We start from the raw sequence: 16107 nt of genomic DNA, 5'->3' as shown, positions 1-16107 counted from the left end.
TGGAAGATTACTTTCTTCCAAATATTTTACAGTTTCTCTCTTGAAGTCTCCTCCTTATCATACAGTTCCTTGTAGAATTCTTTAACTATCTTTTTTTATTTTTATTTTCATTTTTATATTGCAAATAACCTTTCCCATCGAGTAAATTATGTATCTTTTTTTTCTTTCTGTTTTTTAAGTTTATAAGCTAACCATCTTCCCGGCTTGTTGGCATTTTCAAAAAAAATTTGTTTCACTCTTTTTATCTGTTCTGCCACTTTTTCTGAGTAGATTTAATTTATGTTTTATTATGTCCATTTCTCTTTTTAAAGTCTTTTTTGGGGGATTTCTTTGCAGTTCTAATTCTAACTTTCCAAAATCTTCTTTTAATAATACATGTGAAACTCGAAAAATTAGAATATTGTGCAAAAGTTCATTTATTTCAGTAATGCAACTTAAAAGGGGAAACTAATATATGAGATAGACTCATTACATGCAAAGCAAGATAGTTCAAGCCGTACCATTTTTGCAGCTGGTCAGGTACAGCTCGATAGATGCAGGTCTGAGAAAGGTGGTCGTCCAACCCTTCCCTGAAATGATGGATCTTGCGAAACTCGCACATACTCCAGGGCAGACTGGCCAGCTTGTTTTATCTTGTGGATAATGGATGGGTCCTCAAATCTTTCAGCCCTCAGAGGAAGAGGTGGGGGTCCTCCAATTCAGGGGCTTGCTCATTATATAAATTGTTTAACCATTAGGATGCTTCTCCCTCTAGGCTGGACGCAGTCACATCGACCATAGCACCTGGATCCGGGTAGAGATAGGCCTAGCGATTCAAATAAGAGCATACTTGGTTGAGGGGAAAAAAATCAGTTTCTCTGGGTCCCCATTGAAGGTTGCTTTGAAAGGTGGGGCCATTATTGGTTGCTGAGGCCCCCACTGCGGCTGTTGCACCCCAGTTGCTGCTGGCCCCATCCTGGTTGTTGATTCAATGGCTGCTGGTGCCCCACTGTGGCTGTTGCAATGGGGTTGCTGGTGACCCCATTGGTGCTGTTGTATGCCCAGGGGTTGCACGTTCTGTGGTTGAATTACCGGCAATATTGGTCTCTCAAGTGGCCAGAGGTCTCCTAAAGGTGGTTGTCTCAGGGGAGGCTGCTGATGCCTTCCCTGCTGATGGCCAGCGGGAAGTCGTGGTACATCTGCTGCTTTAGGCCCCTCAATGGTTGTTGGATAGGTGGGGGTTGCTGTCATCTTCTCTGCTGTTGGCTGCTGATTTACTAGGAGTTGTGTTAGCCTCAATTGCTGTGAGGCCTCCCTCAATTGCAGACCCCTCAGTGGTTGCTTGATGCTCGGGGGCGGTGACCAGCCTCCATGGAGTTGTCGTCCTCCCACTAGCTGTTGCTCTCCTGGCTTCTGCATCACCCCCAAGCTGTTGCAAGGCAAGAGGTTGTTGCCCTTCCATCTGTGGGGGTTGTCATATTCCCCACTACTGTGGGGGTCCTAGGCTTGGGTTCTCTTCCTCTGTGGGACTGAAGGCCCTAGCAGGAGACTCCAGGGATTGGAGGGCTGTTAGATCTGTGAAAGGGGGGCTGGGGGTCTCTCTCGGCAGGAGCTGTTCTGCGCTCCTCACTTCTAGCTCTTCAAACCTTTCTGCTAAATAGTCCATTCATTGGCTATGGGCTGAAGACGATATTTCACTCACCCGAACATTCAGTCTCAGATTGCCTGGCAGCCCCCCACCGGTCTGGGGAATGCGATGCATGAGAGTCTCTTTGTTTTTGCTCCACCTCATCTGCCTTTGAAGCCCTTGGGGATGGCAAGGCCGCTTCGAGGCATCTGGAGTCTCTGTCTCTGCTGGGTTTAATCCATTCTAACAACCAGACCAATTCTCCTGGTTGTTTGGGTTTAGCTCCCAGCTGGAAGGATTGCTGAATCTATTTTCCTACCGCCTTCTTCACTGGCGCTTCCCCCCTGGGGTAGCTGCTACTGCCGGGGAGCTGGCTTCAGGCAATTTCTCCTCATCCATGATGGAATCTTCCCCCACTCTTCGTCAGCCTAACACACCTTATGGCTTTTATACAAGTCAGAAACTAAATGGTTAATTCAGCCAAAGAGAACATAGTCTTTAAACTCCTATAAATTCTCATGGCCGGTTTTAACATATTTCACCAGTTTTATAGCTATAATCATAATTCATTGTACACTAGCCTATTCTTTAGTAGGAATGGTAAGAAAGAAGTCTTAAGGGAGGTTCAGTCTGCTAGTCTTACTTAGAGAAAATACTGTTTCTTTTGTATTGTTGAAATAAATGTGCATACATATTGCAAGCTCATCTATCCTGAATAATTACCTGCTTTTGCAATTTATGTTTTTGAATTGTTGAATAAAATTATCCAATGCTTTCTGTGATATCAACACAAAGAATTATTATTTAATGGGTGCCAATATTACGATTCATGGCCAGGTTTAATTTAATTGCTCTTTAAAAAGTTCTGCCTATTCACAGCTTTAGACAAAGGATGTCTCATTACTGATACCAACCCTGCTAACCACCTTGTCTTATAGCCTATTTGTAGAAATAAATCCAGCTGAAAATAGAACTTTGTGTATAATTATAATTGCAATTAATTTGGGGTCAGTCATAATTTAGTTGTAATTACATGCAAGTGTGCCACTCTTCCTTCAAGAAAGGTATCTTCTATATGTGCACTTATAGTAGCTCAAATGTGCCAGAAACTGACCATTACTGTTAGCTAGGAATGCTACGTATCATACGAGTAGGGTCAAAACAATAACTTCTACTCAAAGAGTAAGGAGGGTGGAATTATTGTTTTAGTTGAAGGGAATGAGAGAAAAGCATTGAATGATTTTCTGAGGGAATGGGACAAAAGTGGAGGGGAAAAGTAGCCATTCAGAGATCAGGAAGTTCTTGACTTACAACAATTGGGACTAAATTTCCATCACTAAGCAATGCAGTTGTAAAGTGTGACTGCATTGCTTAGTGATGGCAATCCCTGTAATTTGGGTTGCTGTCATTAACTGAATCTTATAATTATTACTTGAGGTGATGTCCTGCCAGGTTTCCACAACTAAGTCAGTAGGGAAGCTGGCAGGAAGTTGCAAGTATAGGAGAGTTGCAACTGTTAGGGAAGGGGATCCATGAGTATGCAAGGGAAGTGTTCCAAGTCTCAAAAGGTACAAGGGTTTGAGAGAGGAAAGGGTAAGTGTGTGCAGAGGTGTAAGGAAATGCACAAAGTGTGAGAGAGTCATAATGAGATTTAGGAAGGATGCACAAGAGTGCAGGGAAATACAGGCCTGGAGGAAGTGGCAGCTGGCGAAGACTGCTAAAGGCCCTCGACTTCTACTTCAGCCCCAGTGCTGTCACCAGCATTGAAATGTGCCACTGTGCAAGCCAGCAAAAAGGGCAGAGATGGGAAGAAGATAGGTTGGGGGGAGAATTGAAATGACTCTGCAGTCTGTGTGAGAGTAAACGGAGAGTTTAGAAAATGGTACAACATTAAGAGGAATTAGGATGTGGTCCAAGTAGATTTTAATTTAGAACACAATTAGATAATTGAACTAAATGGTCCTTAACCAAGATGCCCATACTACTGCTTCAGTAAATGACCGCAATCCCAACATTTCCAGATGCAGTCCTTAAGTGATCACTTGGATTGTTAACCATATGAGTGAAAGAACTGCCTGCTGAGTTCAGCTTCCCTACATACACAGAAGGGATCTGCTGTGATAGGTTGCAGGAAAGGAGCTCTGATATTTGGGAACTGAAGAATGTTTCTCCACTTGCTGAAAGAGTTTAACTCTCCTCTGTACACAAGAAGGAACTTCTCCAGTGGACAGAAAGTATGGAGCTTGGATCTTTGGGATCTAAGCTCTGTTTCTCCACTACATCAGAGGAGCTGATTCCTTTCTGTGTGCAGAAGATGACTGCTCTTTTATTGCAGAGCATTTGGCAACCAGTTGTAAGTGCAATCAGGTTGTCAAGCACCCAGGTCATAATCATGTGAATATGAGAGGGACAGTGTAGTGTTTTACAACAGTCAGATGTGCTTTATGGGTTGTAGAGCACCCTTTCTATAGCTATTGTAACTTTGAACATAGTTCACTCATGGTAAGTTGGGGAATACCTATAATGTTTTATATATGCATTAAAAGTATTTACAGATAAATATATAATGCCACCCTGAAGATCCAAACTCTGTTCCGTGCATCAATATATTCTAGTTGGGGACATGACTTTATCTCTTGTTTTATATGCAAATTATGCCATATTGTCAACTGAGAATCTGAATGATTTGAAACAATAGATTTTGATGCCATGAGGAATATGCATCTGAAAAATAATGTATCAGAGAGCAAGATAGTTAAGGAAAATGGAGTAAACAATTAGATACTGGAAAAAACTAGACCAAATAAATGTATTTATGTATCTTGGTAGAAAGGTACCACTTACTAAAGTTAGGAAAATGAACAGGAAATTTTAAGATATTCTAATGCTGGTGGAATTCAACAGCATAAATATATAAGATAAGTAAACATGAAAAAAAATCCACGTAAGGTCATTGAGAAGAATTGTGGAAATATGTCAAGCACAAATTTTTAAAGTAATATTTATTTATTTGGGTAGATGGATACTCAGAAAATATACTTATTGGAAAAATGCCATAGAGGATTTCTGGGGAAGGTATGGCAAATTAGGTTTAGGTTTAGGTTTATTCAATTTCTATGCCGCCCTTCTCCCGAAGGACTCAGGGCGGTTAACAGGGCATATATAAATAACAGTACAAAAATTAAAAAGAAATTAAACCAATGCCCAATTAAAATACAATGACAATAAAATAGTAAAAAAAACCATTAAAAAACCCTAATATTCCCCATCAGGCCAGACCAGCTAGTTCAAATAAGTGGGTCTTCAGCCCGCGGCGGAAGGAGCGAAGGTCCGATGCCATCCGGAGCTCAACCGGCAGTTGGTTCCATAATGCCGGAGCACCCACAGAGAAGGCCCTCCCCCTGGGGGCCACCAGTCGACATTCCCTGACCGGAGGCACCCTGAGGAGGCCCTCTCTGTGGGCACGCACAGGGCGGAGGGGAGTTGACGCCGGCAGCAGGTGGTCCTCGAGGTATCCCGGACCTATGCCATGTAAGGACTTAAAGATCATAACCAAAACCTTGAACCTCACCCGGAAGACAACTGGTAACCAATGTAGCTCGCGGAGCAAAGGTGTAACATGGGAGTTCCGGGAAACTCCCAAGACAACTCTCGCGGCCGCATTCTGTACCAGTTGGAGCCTTCGAGTGGTCTTCAAGGGAAGCCCCATGTAGAGAGCATTGCAGTAGTCCAGGCGAGAGGTCACGAGCGCATGAGTGACCGTACACAGGGCATCCCTTTCCAGATAGGGCCGCAACTGGCGCACCAGGCGAACCTGGGCGAAAGCCCCCCTAGTCACGGCCACTATATGATCTTCCAGAGTAAGTCGTGAATCTAGGAGGACTCCCAAGTTGCGAGCCCTATCCACGGGGGGCAAGGACTCACCCCCCCATGAGAAGAGATGGAATATTTTGAATGTCCCGGGATGCCGGAATGCACAGCCACTCAGTCTTGTCAGGGTTGAGTTGAAGTCTGTTCCTCCCCATCCAGACCCGAACCGCCTCCAGGCAACGGGACATCACGTCGAGGGCATCACTGGGGTGGTTTGGGGTCGAAATAAAAAGTTGGGTATCATCGGCATATTGATGATACCCAACTCCAAAACCACGAATGATCTCACCCAGCGGTTTCATGTAGATGTTGAACAGGAGAGGCGAGAGGACCGACCCCTGAGGAACTCCACAAGCGAGGGTCCTAGGGGTCGACCTCTGTCCTCCTGCCAACACCGACTGCGAGCGTCCCAGGAGATAGGAGGAGAACCACTGAAGAACTGTGCCTCCCACTCCCAATCCCCTGAGACGCCGCAGCAGGATACCATGGTCGATGGTATCGAAAGCCGCCGAGAGGTCTAATAGGACAAGGACAGAGGAACAACCCCTGTCCCGAGCCCGCCAGAGATCATTCACCAGCACGACCAATGCCGTCTCCATGCTGTACCCGGGCCTGAAACCCGATTGGAACGGGTCTAGATAATCCGCTTCATCCAGGCTTAAAACGGCTCTGTAAAAATAACGAATGAGCACATCAAAGACCAAAGAACTAGTGAGTAGACCAATTTCCTTGAATCTTTCCAGAAAAGGAGAAGGCAGAGATTGCCCACATGTGTCCCTCAGGACAGTGAATTTCTGCCAGGAGATAATAGGATCAGCGGTCTTGCTACAACTACGGTGGAGATTTTAAAAGTTCACAAACCTATCTTTTCAACCACTTTTGGAAATTTCCTATTAACTATTGGAAAACTATTAGAACAGGGGTCCCCAATCCCCGATCCGTGGACCAATACTAGGCCGCGGCATGCCAGCAAATTGTCCACACAAACAAGCAAAGCCCCATCCACAAGATACAGGCAGCATACAAAACCACACACCCTTTGATCTGCAGAGAAACATCTCTCCATGGAACCGGTCCCTGGTGCCCAAAAGGTTGGGGACCTCTGAATTAGAAATCTTTACAATGAAAGGATTGAAAAGTCTTCAGCATGTTTATTTTCAATTCTGAATTAAAAAATAATAATTACAAGCTTAAGAATTTGGAGTTTGTAATAAACAACAAAAAGCTAAATACAATTTGATCAAAGAAAGTTATAAACGGGGCCAGATAAATTTGGAAAATAGATTTTTTTATATAATATTTTAGAATTAACTATAAAAAAGTCATGTCTCCTAGTAAAAATACTTATTTTGACTATTCTAATTACCAAGTCATAACAAAGATGAAATTTTAGATACTGGACACTGGAGGAGACTACTGTGACAACATAGGAAACATTAAAAAAGATCTTTAAAGAATGGAATCAGATGTTGGAAATTACAATAATTACAGTGTCAATACTGTCAATAATGTTCTCTGCTTTTATGGGTAGACTGTCTAAAAGATGTTAATGAAGGAATGACAGGTGTAGAACAAATGCTATTAGATGAGGTAGAGAAAGTAAGGAATGTGGAACTACAACTGACAGACCAAGAGAATGATTTGGAAAAGTATATTTTATTGGATATAGAAAAGAATCTGACTGAATTTTTAAAAGTAAATGATAAATAAATGATAAAACCAAGAGAATGACCTGATTATTTATATATATATATGTATATATATATATATATATATATATATATATATATATAATTGCAGTTGGATAAAGAATTGAAGAGAAATAAATCCTATCACAATGTTTAATTGAATTAAAGATTAAGATTGTTAGAAGTTAAAGGAGGGAATATAAAATTGGTTTAACAAGATTAAAATAAAACATTTTTTGTAATATTTTAGCAACTCTTTCTGAACTTTTTTTGCTGACATCAGGTTTGAAAAGTTGATAGTTTATGGATTTTCCTATAGATAAAGAATGGGACATGGGATAAAATTTACAGGGGGTGAAGTTTATATTTCTTTATACTTGTGATAAAGATTGAGCTCCCTTCCCTCCCCTCTCCCTCCCTCTCTTTGACTGTACTTTTTATTCTTTTTTCTCTTCCCTCTCTTTTTAGTTTGTATTGGTTTGTAATTATTACAATTAAAATTCTTAAATAAAAAAAAAGAATACCATGGTTCATTGATGTGAACATATAAATGCAGGAGAAATCATGAGTAGGTTCTAGACAACTCCAGAAAATAGAGCCCAAGTAGTAGGATTGATTGTGATTTCTTCGCTATTTATTTCTTTAAAAACACTGCCTTAATCAATATAAGACAGCTTCTTATGTTCATATATTCTCAAATATATATTCAATCACTAACTCTTTTTAAAATCCATTTACGTTCACAGTATATCTAATGTACTGTATTATTAAGTGCACTTTAAAATAGATAAAATTGGCCTTAGAAGCAAATGTTCACTATATAAAACATTACATTGTGAGGCATGCCATAAACTAAAAATTAGATGGTACAGTGAATAAACCTGTAAATTTAGTTCCATTAGCAAGTATTAAATGCAAATGGAAAAAATCAATTGTTAAGCATGAGAACAGTAACTGATTATGTGTCATATCTAAATAATTTTGTATCTTTGATTAAGAAAGTCATAATACTGACTTTCTTAATCAAAGATACATATAAAGTTTCTGGCATCCTAGTCTACACAACTGAATATGCTCAATTAAGAGATGTTTGAAAAAATGCTTTAACGTTGATAATATTTATAGTTGTTGAGGGTTTTTAACTTTATAACCTTTGTTATAAAGACTGTTCATTCAACAAAAAGTTATGTGAAATAGTAACTTAGATACTGGTAAAAAGACTTTCTAAGTTGCTGAGTATATTGTGAAAAAAGATTGTAAGGCTATCTTGTTTTTAGATTATTAATGTATTCTAAAATCCATATGACATATATAGTATTCCTAGCCTTTATTGTTATTCAGATGGTATTTGGGGAAATGATGGGAAAAATAATAAAAAACCTGGTAAATTTCTTATTATAAGAGGCTGAGAATTGCTTTGAAAATACTGTTTGACATCCATTTTTTCTTGATTTGGGTTGAGATTGTGGTATTCATTTTTCTTTAGATTTGTTGTTGTTTAAGCTGGTATATACTTCTTGCGTGTCACAACCATGTTTTAAAGAACGGTATTGTGGGTCATAGTTACATTATAGAAAGGGATAGGAGAAATCTGGAAAAAGTCATTCTGTACTACAAGTATTACTTTTAGGCATTTTTCCTGTTAGGAAATGAGATACTTTTTTTTCCAGGAAAACTTCTCATTTCCTAGGAAATACGTATATTCATGAAATTGGCTGTACTTGTAAAATATTGCATTATTTGCAACATTGTGATGCAGATAGTGCAGCATGATATACCGTATTTTTCGGACCATAAGACACACTTTTTCCCAAAAGTGGGGGGGAAAACGAGGGTGCGTCTTATGGTCCGAAGGTAATCCGTATGTCTAGCCCCAACCTCCGCAAGTGGAAAGTAAGGGAGATTGCCAGGAGCACGAATCGGCACGTGCTGAGAAACGCCGATCTCACGCTCCTGCACTCTCCCTCGCTCGGTTTCAGCTTCCCTTGCTACAAGAGAAAGCAGGCTGAAACCAAAAGAGGCAGATTGCCAGGAATGCGAATCGGCTGATCTCGCGCTGCTGCAATCTGCCTCGTTTCAGCCTGCTTTCTCTTGTAGCAAGGGAAGCTGAAACCGAGCAAGGGAGTTTGCAGGAGCGCGAGATCGGCCGATTCGCATTTCTGGCAATCTCCCTCACTCCATTTCACACACAGACCATTTCCTATTGCACAAAGACCAGCAAGCTGAGTGGCTCAGATTTTCAGTGGGAAAACGAGTGAAAGCAAACAGAGGGCCAGCTGGATTTCTGAGAAGATATCCCGTTTAACATCTGGTAAACAATCTGGAACTGCAATTCAGAGAGAAGGAAGTCTGCACATCACAAGGAGCCACAAGTTTGTTTTAGATTTTAGATTTAGATTTTAGATTTTATTAGATTTATATACCGCCCTTTCCCGAAGGACTCAGGGCGGTTTACAGGGCATTTTAAAATCATATCAATATAAAATACAAAGTTTTAAGTGACAAGCAAAACAAATGAGCCTCAGTAAGTTGGGCCTGACTGGTAAAAAGTTCCCAAGCTGTCCCTAATCTAGTTAGCTAAGTTTCATGTTCTTTTCTCTGCTGGGAAGTGTATGGAAGGAAGCCGTCAACCAAGTGAACTTTAAAAAGGGATCCATGGTTTTGTTTTGTTTCTTTAATTCCAGACAAATTGAAAATTCTCAGGTTACATCTGCAATGGTGACAAACCACAAGCCATGCTTCCTTATAAACGTGTTAGCGGCCCAGCCATAGTTTTTGTCTCTACAAGACCCCCGCTGCAATCCTCTCTCGTAATTTCTCTGGGATGCAAAATAAAGAGTTGCTGGTACCCCATCTTGCGGGACTAGTGAAGGATAATTCAAACAACCCATGTAAAGTATTTCGAGTAATGCTCAGCATTGCCTGAAGTCCAATCCATTTAATGGCGACTGGAAGGAAGGAAGGAAGGAAGGGACAATGGGAGAGGGAGGGAGAGAAAGAGAGAGAGAGAGAAGGAGAAAGAATTTTTTTTCTTGTTTTCCTGCTCTAAAAACTGGGTGCGTCTTATGGTCCGGTGCGTCTTATGGTCCGAAAAATACAGTACGTTGCTATTAACCAAGGAAGGCTGGGCCTAAAGCAACACTCGATTGACACAGCGGGTAAACATACCTTTTTTTGAGTTGATTACAAAAAATGTATGAACCTATTCATTATGATGTCTAAATCATAGATTATGGCATACAGAGCACATTTAGAATTTAAGAACATAACTTGGGGACTTTCGCAATATGTTTTCCATGATAGGTATGGTTGATTGCCAAACATTTGTCAGACGTTAAACTGGTAAGGTTGCTCTCTACTACCCTTCCAAAACTCAAGATAAAGGTAAAGGTAAAGGTTCCCCCGCACATGCGTGCTAGTCGTTTCCGACTCTAGGGGCCGGTGCTCATCTCCGTTTCATAGCCGAAGAGCCAGCGCTTGTCTGAGGACGTCTCCGTGGTCATGTGGCCGGCATGACTAGACGCCAAAGGCGCACGGAGCGCTGTTACTCAAGATACACACATGCATTTGTATGTGCTAAGGGTGTTTGTGTATGTGTATGTATGGCTGGATTATTGTGTTCTGTAGCAGCTATTCCTCTGCAAAGATAGGATTTCTAGATAGTTAATATTGCAAACAACAGTATAAATTGTTGATTTCTTGAAATTTCTGCCATTGCTGGTTGCTGAGTTCAGGGATGGTATACGCTCAAATATCTAAAGAGTAATGAATCAAACCAGTATATGAAGTCTGACAGTCACCTACCAATTTCTAAGAATGCTTTAAAAGGCTGGAATTTGCTTAGCAATATAATAACTATTTATTTCAGTTAATGAATCTAAAAAAATTCTAAAACTATTACTGGAGATAGAAGAGAGCAGAGAAGCAAACAAATGGATTACTAATATCCATTGTTCCAAACCACCTGAACATTTAGTTTGTTTGAGATATATTTAACTATCATAAGAATATTGTTTCTCTGTGTGGCCTTTTTTCCTTGCAAACAAAACCAAAGTTTATTTGTATCAATTTCCTTTATTGTGATTTGTCTTAGTTGCTGTAGGATTTACATATGAGAATACTCATTAAAACTTTTGGGTTTTGTTTTTGTTTTTAATTTCATAGAGACGGAAGGTTTCAAGATTGATACTATGGGCACCTACCATGGAATGACTTTGAAGTCTGTAACGGTAAGTAACCATATTGGTTAAGTTTATTTGTTGCAATGCTGTGTTAAAAAATATTCAAAATGTTTCTTACAGATTTTCAGTATGGCTTTCTACAGTGAGAAATGTCTGTGTTGCATGGCAACAAACATAAATTATCCTGAGACAGACTTGTATACAGCTAAGGGTATATGTTCCTTCTTCTTTGACATTCTTGAATTATGCAATTCATTGGGAAACAATTTTTTTCCTGGAAAAGTAGAATTTGTATGATATTTACAGTTGCAAGAAAAAGTATGTGAACCCTTTGGGATTACGTGGAGTTTTGCATGAATTGGCCATAAAATGCACTCTAAACGTCATGTAAGTCACAACAATAGAAAAACACAGTCTGCTTAAAATAATACTACACAAACATTAGCTGTTGTCATGTTTTAATTGAACATAAGATGGAAACATTCACAGTGCAGGGTGGAAAAAATTATGTGAACCTATGGACTTAATAACTGGTTGACCCTCCTTTGGCAGCAATAACCTCAACCAAATGTTTCCTGTAGTTGCAGATCAGACCTGCACAATGATCTGGAGTAATTTTGGACCACTCCTCTTCAGAAAACTGTTTCAGTGTAGCAATATTCTTGGGATGTCTGGTGTGAATCGCTCTCTTATGGTCATGCCACAGCATTTCAATCGGGCTTCGACTCAACCCTGACAAGACTGAGTGGCTGTACGTGCCGGCATCTCAGGATATTCAGAATATTCCATCTCTTTCTATTGAGGGTGAGCTATTACCCCCCCGTAGATAGGGCTCGCAACTTGGGGGTCCTTCTAGATTCACGGCTCTCCTTAGAAGATCATATAGGAGCTGTGACTAGGGGGGCCTTCGCCCAGGTTCGCCTGGTGCGCCAGTTGCGGCCCTATCTAGACCGGGATGCCTTGCGTACAGTCACTCATGCGCTCGTGACCTCTTGTTTGGACTACTGCAATGCTCTCTACATGGGGCTGCCCTTGAGGACCACCCGGAGGCTTCAACTGGTGCAGAATGCAGCCGCGCGAGTTGTGTTGGGGGTCTCCCGATACTCCCATGTTACACCTCTGCTCCGCGAGCTGCATTGGCTGCCAGTTGCCCTCCGGGTGAGATTCAAGGTGCTGGTTATGACCTACAAAGCCCTACATGGCATGGGTCCGGATTACCTACGGCAGCACCTGCTGCCGGCATCAACTTCCCTCCGTCCAGTGCGCTCCCACAGAGTGAGCCGCCTCAGGGTGCCTCCAATCAGGGAATGTCGATTGGTGGCCCCCAGGGGGAGGGCGTTCTCTGTGGGCGCGCCAGACCTGTGGAACCGCTTGCCGGTTGAGCTCCAGATGGCTCCCGACCTTCGCTCCTTCCGGCGCGATTTAAAAACTTATTTATTTGAACAATCTGGCCTGGTCTGATGGGTTTGGGGTTGGATTTAGTTTTAACACACTTTTATTATTGTATTATATTGGGCATAATTATTTAATTCTTTTTAACTCTTTTTTAACTTTTGTATTTACATTTTGATATTTATTGCCCTGTACACCGCCCTGAGTCCTTTGGGAGAAGGGCGGTATAAAAATTTAATAAATAATAATAATAAATAGATACCACTACCCAGTCTAAAAATCTGTGCATTTATTTTTTGATTTACTTCCACTAATTTGAACATAAAATAATTCCTAGAATATGACTGTATCAAAACCAATTAGTGTTAACTTGCTTAACTTTCCCGTCTTGGAAAATAGACTTTTATGTCATTCCCAGTCTTCCTGTAGTTCAGATTGTAGACTTTTAAAAAAGCGACTAAAACTAAATAAATAACCAAAGTTTTGACCTAGCTTGTGTACTATGTGGAATACCAATCAAAATATTCTTAGATATCACAAATAAAATATTTTGTTGGGAACATTAATTATTTTTCATATGCTAGTGATGACCATAGGCTGGATACATGAGTGGTTCGATTGCTTAGATTCTGTTAATGAAAAACAACAAAAAATGCAGGATTATACAGTATATGATCGTTCTGTTTTCTCAAACTTGACCCATCTATATCTACAGATTACAATTGGTATGCAGGCTGAAGGAAATATGAATTGTAATTTATGTAACATTAAATTGGCAGTGGTTACTATAACTCATATTCATAATTCTTTTAAGATTTAGGAACTCTCTGTGAATTAGCTAAATGAATGTCATTTCATAATTGCAAATCACTCTTCCTGAATTTATGATTTACTTTTATGTGCTTATATGTAATAAGTACAGAAAATGATTATGTTTAGCTTCAGTTTTGCAAATAAGTCTTGAAAATCTTATTCTGTAGAATGTAAGGATTTGAAGGGCTCTTGGTCCAGTCACCTGTCCAGGGCCAAAATTCATATTACTATATTATCCATGTCAGATCACATCCAGTACCTGTTTAAATATCTCCAGATTTGAAGAATCTGTTACCTGAAGAAATCTGTTCCATAGTTGAATAGTTCTTACAGTTAGAATTTTTTTCTTGATATCCAGCCAAAATTTTCATCCTTGTAATTTAAATCCATTGATCTTGTCATGGATTCTAGAACAACCTAGAACAAATTTGTCTCCTTTTCTACATGGCAGCCCTTTAGGTATTTGAAAAAAACTATTGTATCTCTCCACAAATTTCTATCCTCCAGGCTAAATATGCACAGCACCTCTAATATTCTCTCATGTTTTCCTTTGCAGTCTATTGATTATTTTTCTGGATACACATTTTTAATATCTTTTGAAACATACGGCATCCAGAAATGGACAGGTATTCCAGGTGTGAATACTGACATCTCTTCATCTTGACATTATACTTCTGTTGATGCAGTTTAGGATTGCATTTGCTTTTTTCACAGTTTTGTCACACTGCTGGCTTATGTTCAGTTTGTGATTCATCAGAAAATCCAGTCTTTTTTATTTGTTCCCTGCCTCTTTTATCCTACACTCTGCATTTTTATCCATGTTGAAATTAGTTTTCCTAGTTTTTGCTCAGTGTCCTGCTTTTCAAAATCCTTTTGGTGTTTGCTATCCTTATATTTTTACAGATCATTCACATATTTGATAATCATTTTCTAATCAGTGTCATTTATAAATAATTTGAACATGATTTGCTATTTATTTATCACTTCCTTCCCATTTGTCACCAAGCCATTGATGTACACTCATTGAATTCAGCTGTTCCACTGACTCTGTATTCATCAAATGGTAACATAATCGAGCCCATATTTTTCCATCTTGTCTACTAAGATCTACAGAAGACTTTGTCAGATGCTGTTCAGACATTCTTGAAGTAAACTAAATTGGTTTGTTATGTCAAAAAGGAGATTAAGCTTGTTTGCCTTGACTTGTTTTTGATAAATTCAAGTTGCATTCTGCCAAGCACTCTATTGTTTTTAAAATGTTGCATACCAACTCTATTAGAATTGGTAATCTAATATAGCATTTTGCCCAGTAATGATACCAAATTGCAGTTACTGTTTTTCTCCTTTTTGAAAATAAAAACATTTGCTTCTCTAATTGTATGGAAGTAAGTTTGTCTTTGATGATTTCTCAGAGTCCAGAGAAAGGAGCTTCACAATGTCCACAACATCCTTCAAGACTTTCAGATGTAACTGATTTGACCCTGGCAACTTTTAAGATCTTTAGGGGGGTTGTAATATCTCTTGGTTAATCTTGTGTTACCACTATTTCCTTTTTCCTCATTGTTGGTTGGTCCAGTGGAATATAGTTCCCCTTTGTGGATAAAAGGTATTTGGTGGCCTGCTTCCTTAGCAACTTCATTCATTTACCATTTCTTACACGTTATTCGTTATTACTATACCTCTTAGTTCAGCTGAAAGCTTCCTGGTCATCCATAGACATTTCCTAAGTGTACCCAGCATTTTTTCTTATCACTGGAGTGGTGTTTGATTACATTTTCTTTTCTTTTTTTAATTTTATTTTGTTGAAATACAAATAATACAAACATAACACATATAAATCTAAATAAAAAACAATATAAAAATACCAATGCTACAGTGCACTCAACCCCCTAGAGACCATTTTTATTATCTATATTCTCATATAACAACTAACAATATACAATATATTTCTATTGTGCCCTTATCCCCTCCAAAACAGCATATATTTTTGAGCTGGTTTATTCCCTTTGCCTTCCACCAAGACAGTTTTTATAAAATCATCCCATATTTCATTATAATTATTTACTTTAATCATCCCTTTTTAAATATAATTTCTGTTGTTAATTTATCATTTATTGCCATATTTCATTATACCATTCATTTCTTTGAATAAACCAATTCTGTCTCCAATATTTAATCATCACTAATCTAGCTGCCATTATCAAATTTACAATCAATTCCATTTTTGTTTCATTTATATCTTGTTTTTCCACCAGTAACAGGTGACATATCTAAATTTACCTTCAAAAGTTCTCTTAATTTCCCTAAACACCATGTCCCATATCTTTTCTATCACAATCCCACCACATATGTTTATATGTTCCAATCTCTTCCTCTTGCCTCCAGCAAATATTTGTATATTTAACATCTATTTGATTTAATTTATATGGTGTTAGGTACCACCTCCATATCACTTTATATCGATTTTCCTTAACTCTGACATATTCTTATATACTCTTCTGTTCCAAATATTTTTCCAATCTTTATCGTTTATTTCTCCTAAATCTGTTTCCCAAAT

General features: G+C 39.2%; 1 protein-coding gene across 1 annotated transcript in view; it reads left to right on the top strand.

The window, feature by feature from the left end:
- The window catches only part of CDC73 (cell division cycle 73), a 131208-nt gene that overhangs the window by 43816 nt on the left and 71285 nt on the right, over window positions 1-16107 (top strand). Inside the window, exon 10 of the mRNA XM_081325899.1 lies at window positions 11329-11393. Within this exon, the coding sequence (XP_081182025.1) occupies window positions 11329-11393 (65 nt within the window). The remainder of the gene's footprint in view (window positions 1-11328; window positions 11394-16107) is intronic.

Source organism: Vipera berus (genome assembly GCF_964194415.1).
Source record: "Vipera berus genome assembly, chromosome: 3".
NCBI lineage: Eukaryota > Metazoa > Chordata > Lepidosauria > Squamata > Viperidae > Vipera > Vipera berus.
The sequence above is the reverse complement of the archived record's forward strand: the minus strand, read 5'-3'. Positions and strand labels throughout refer to the sequence as shown.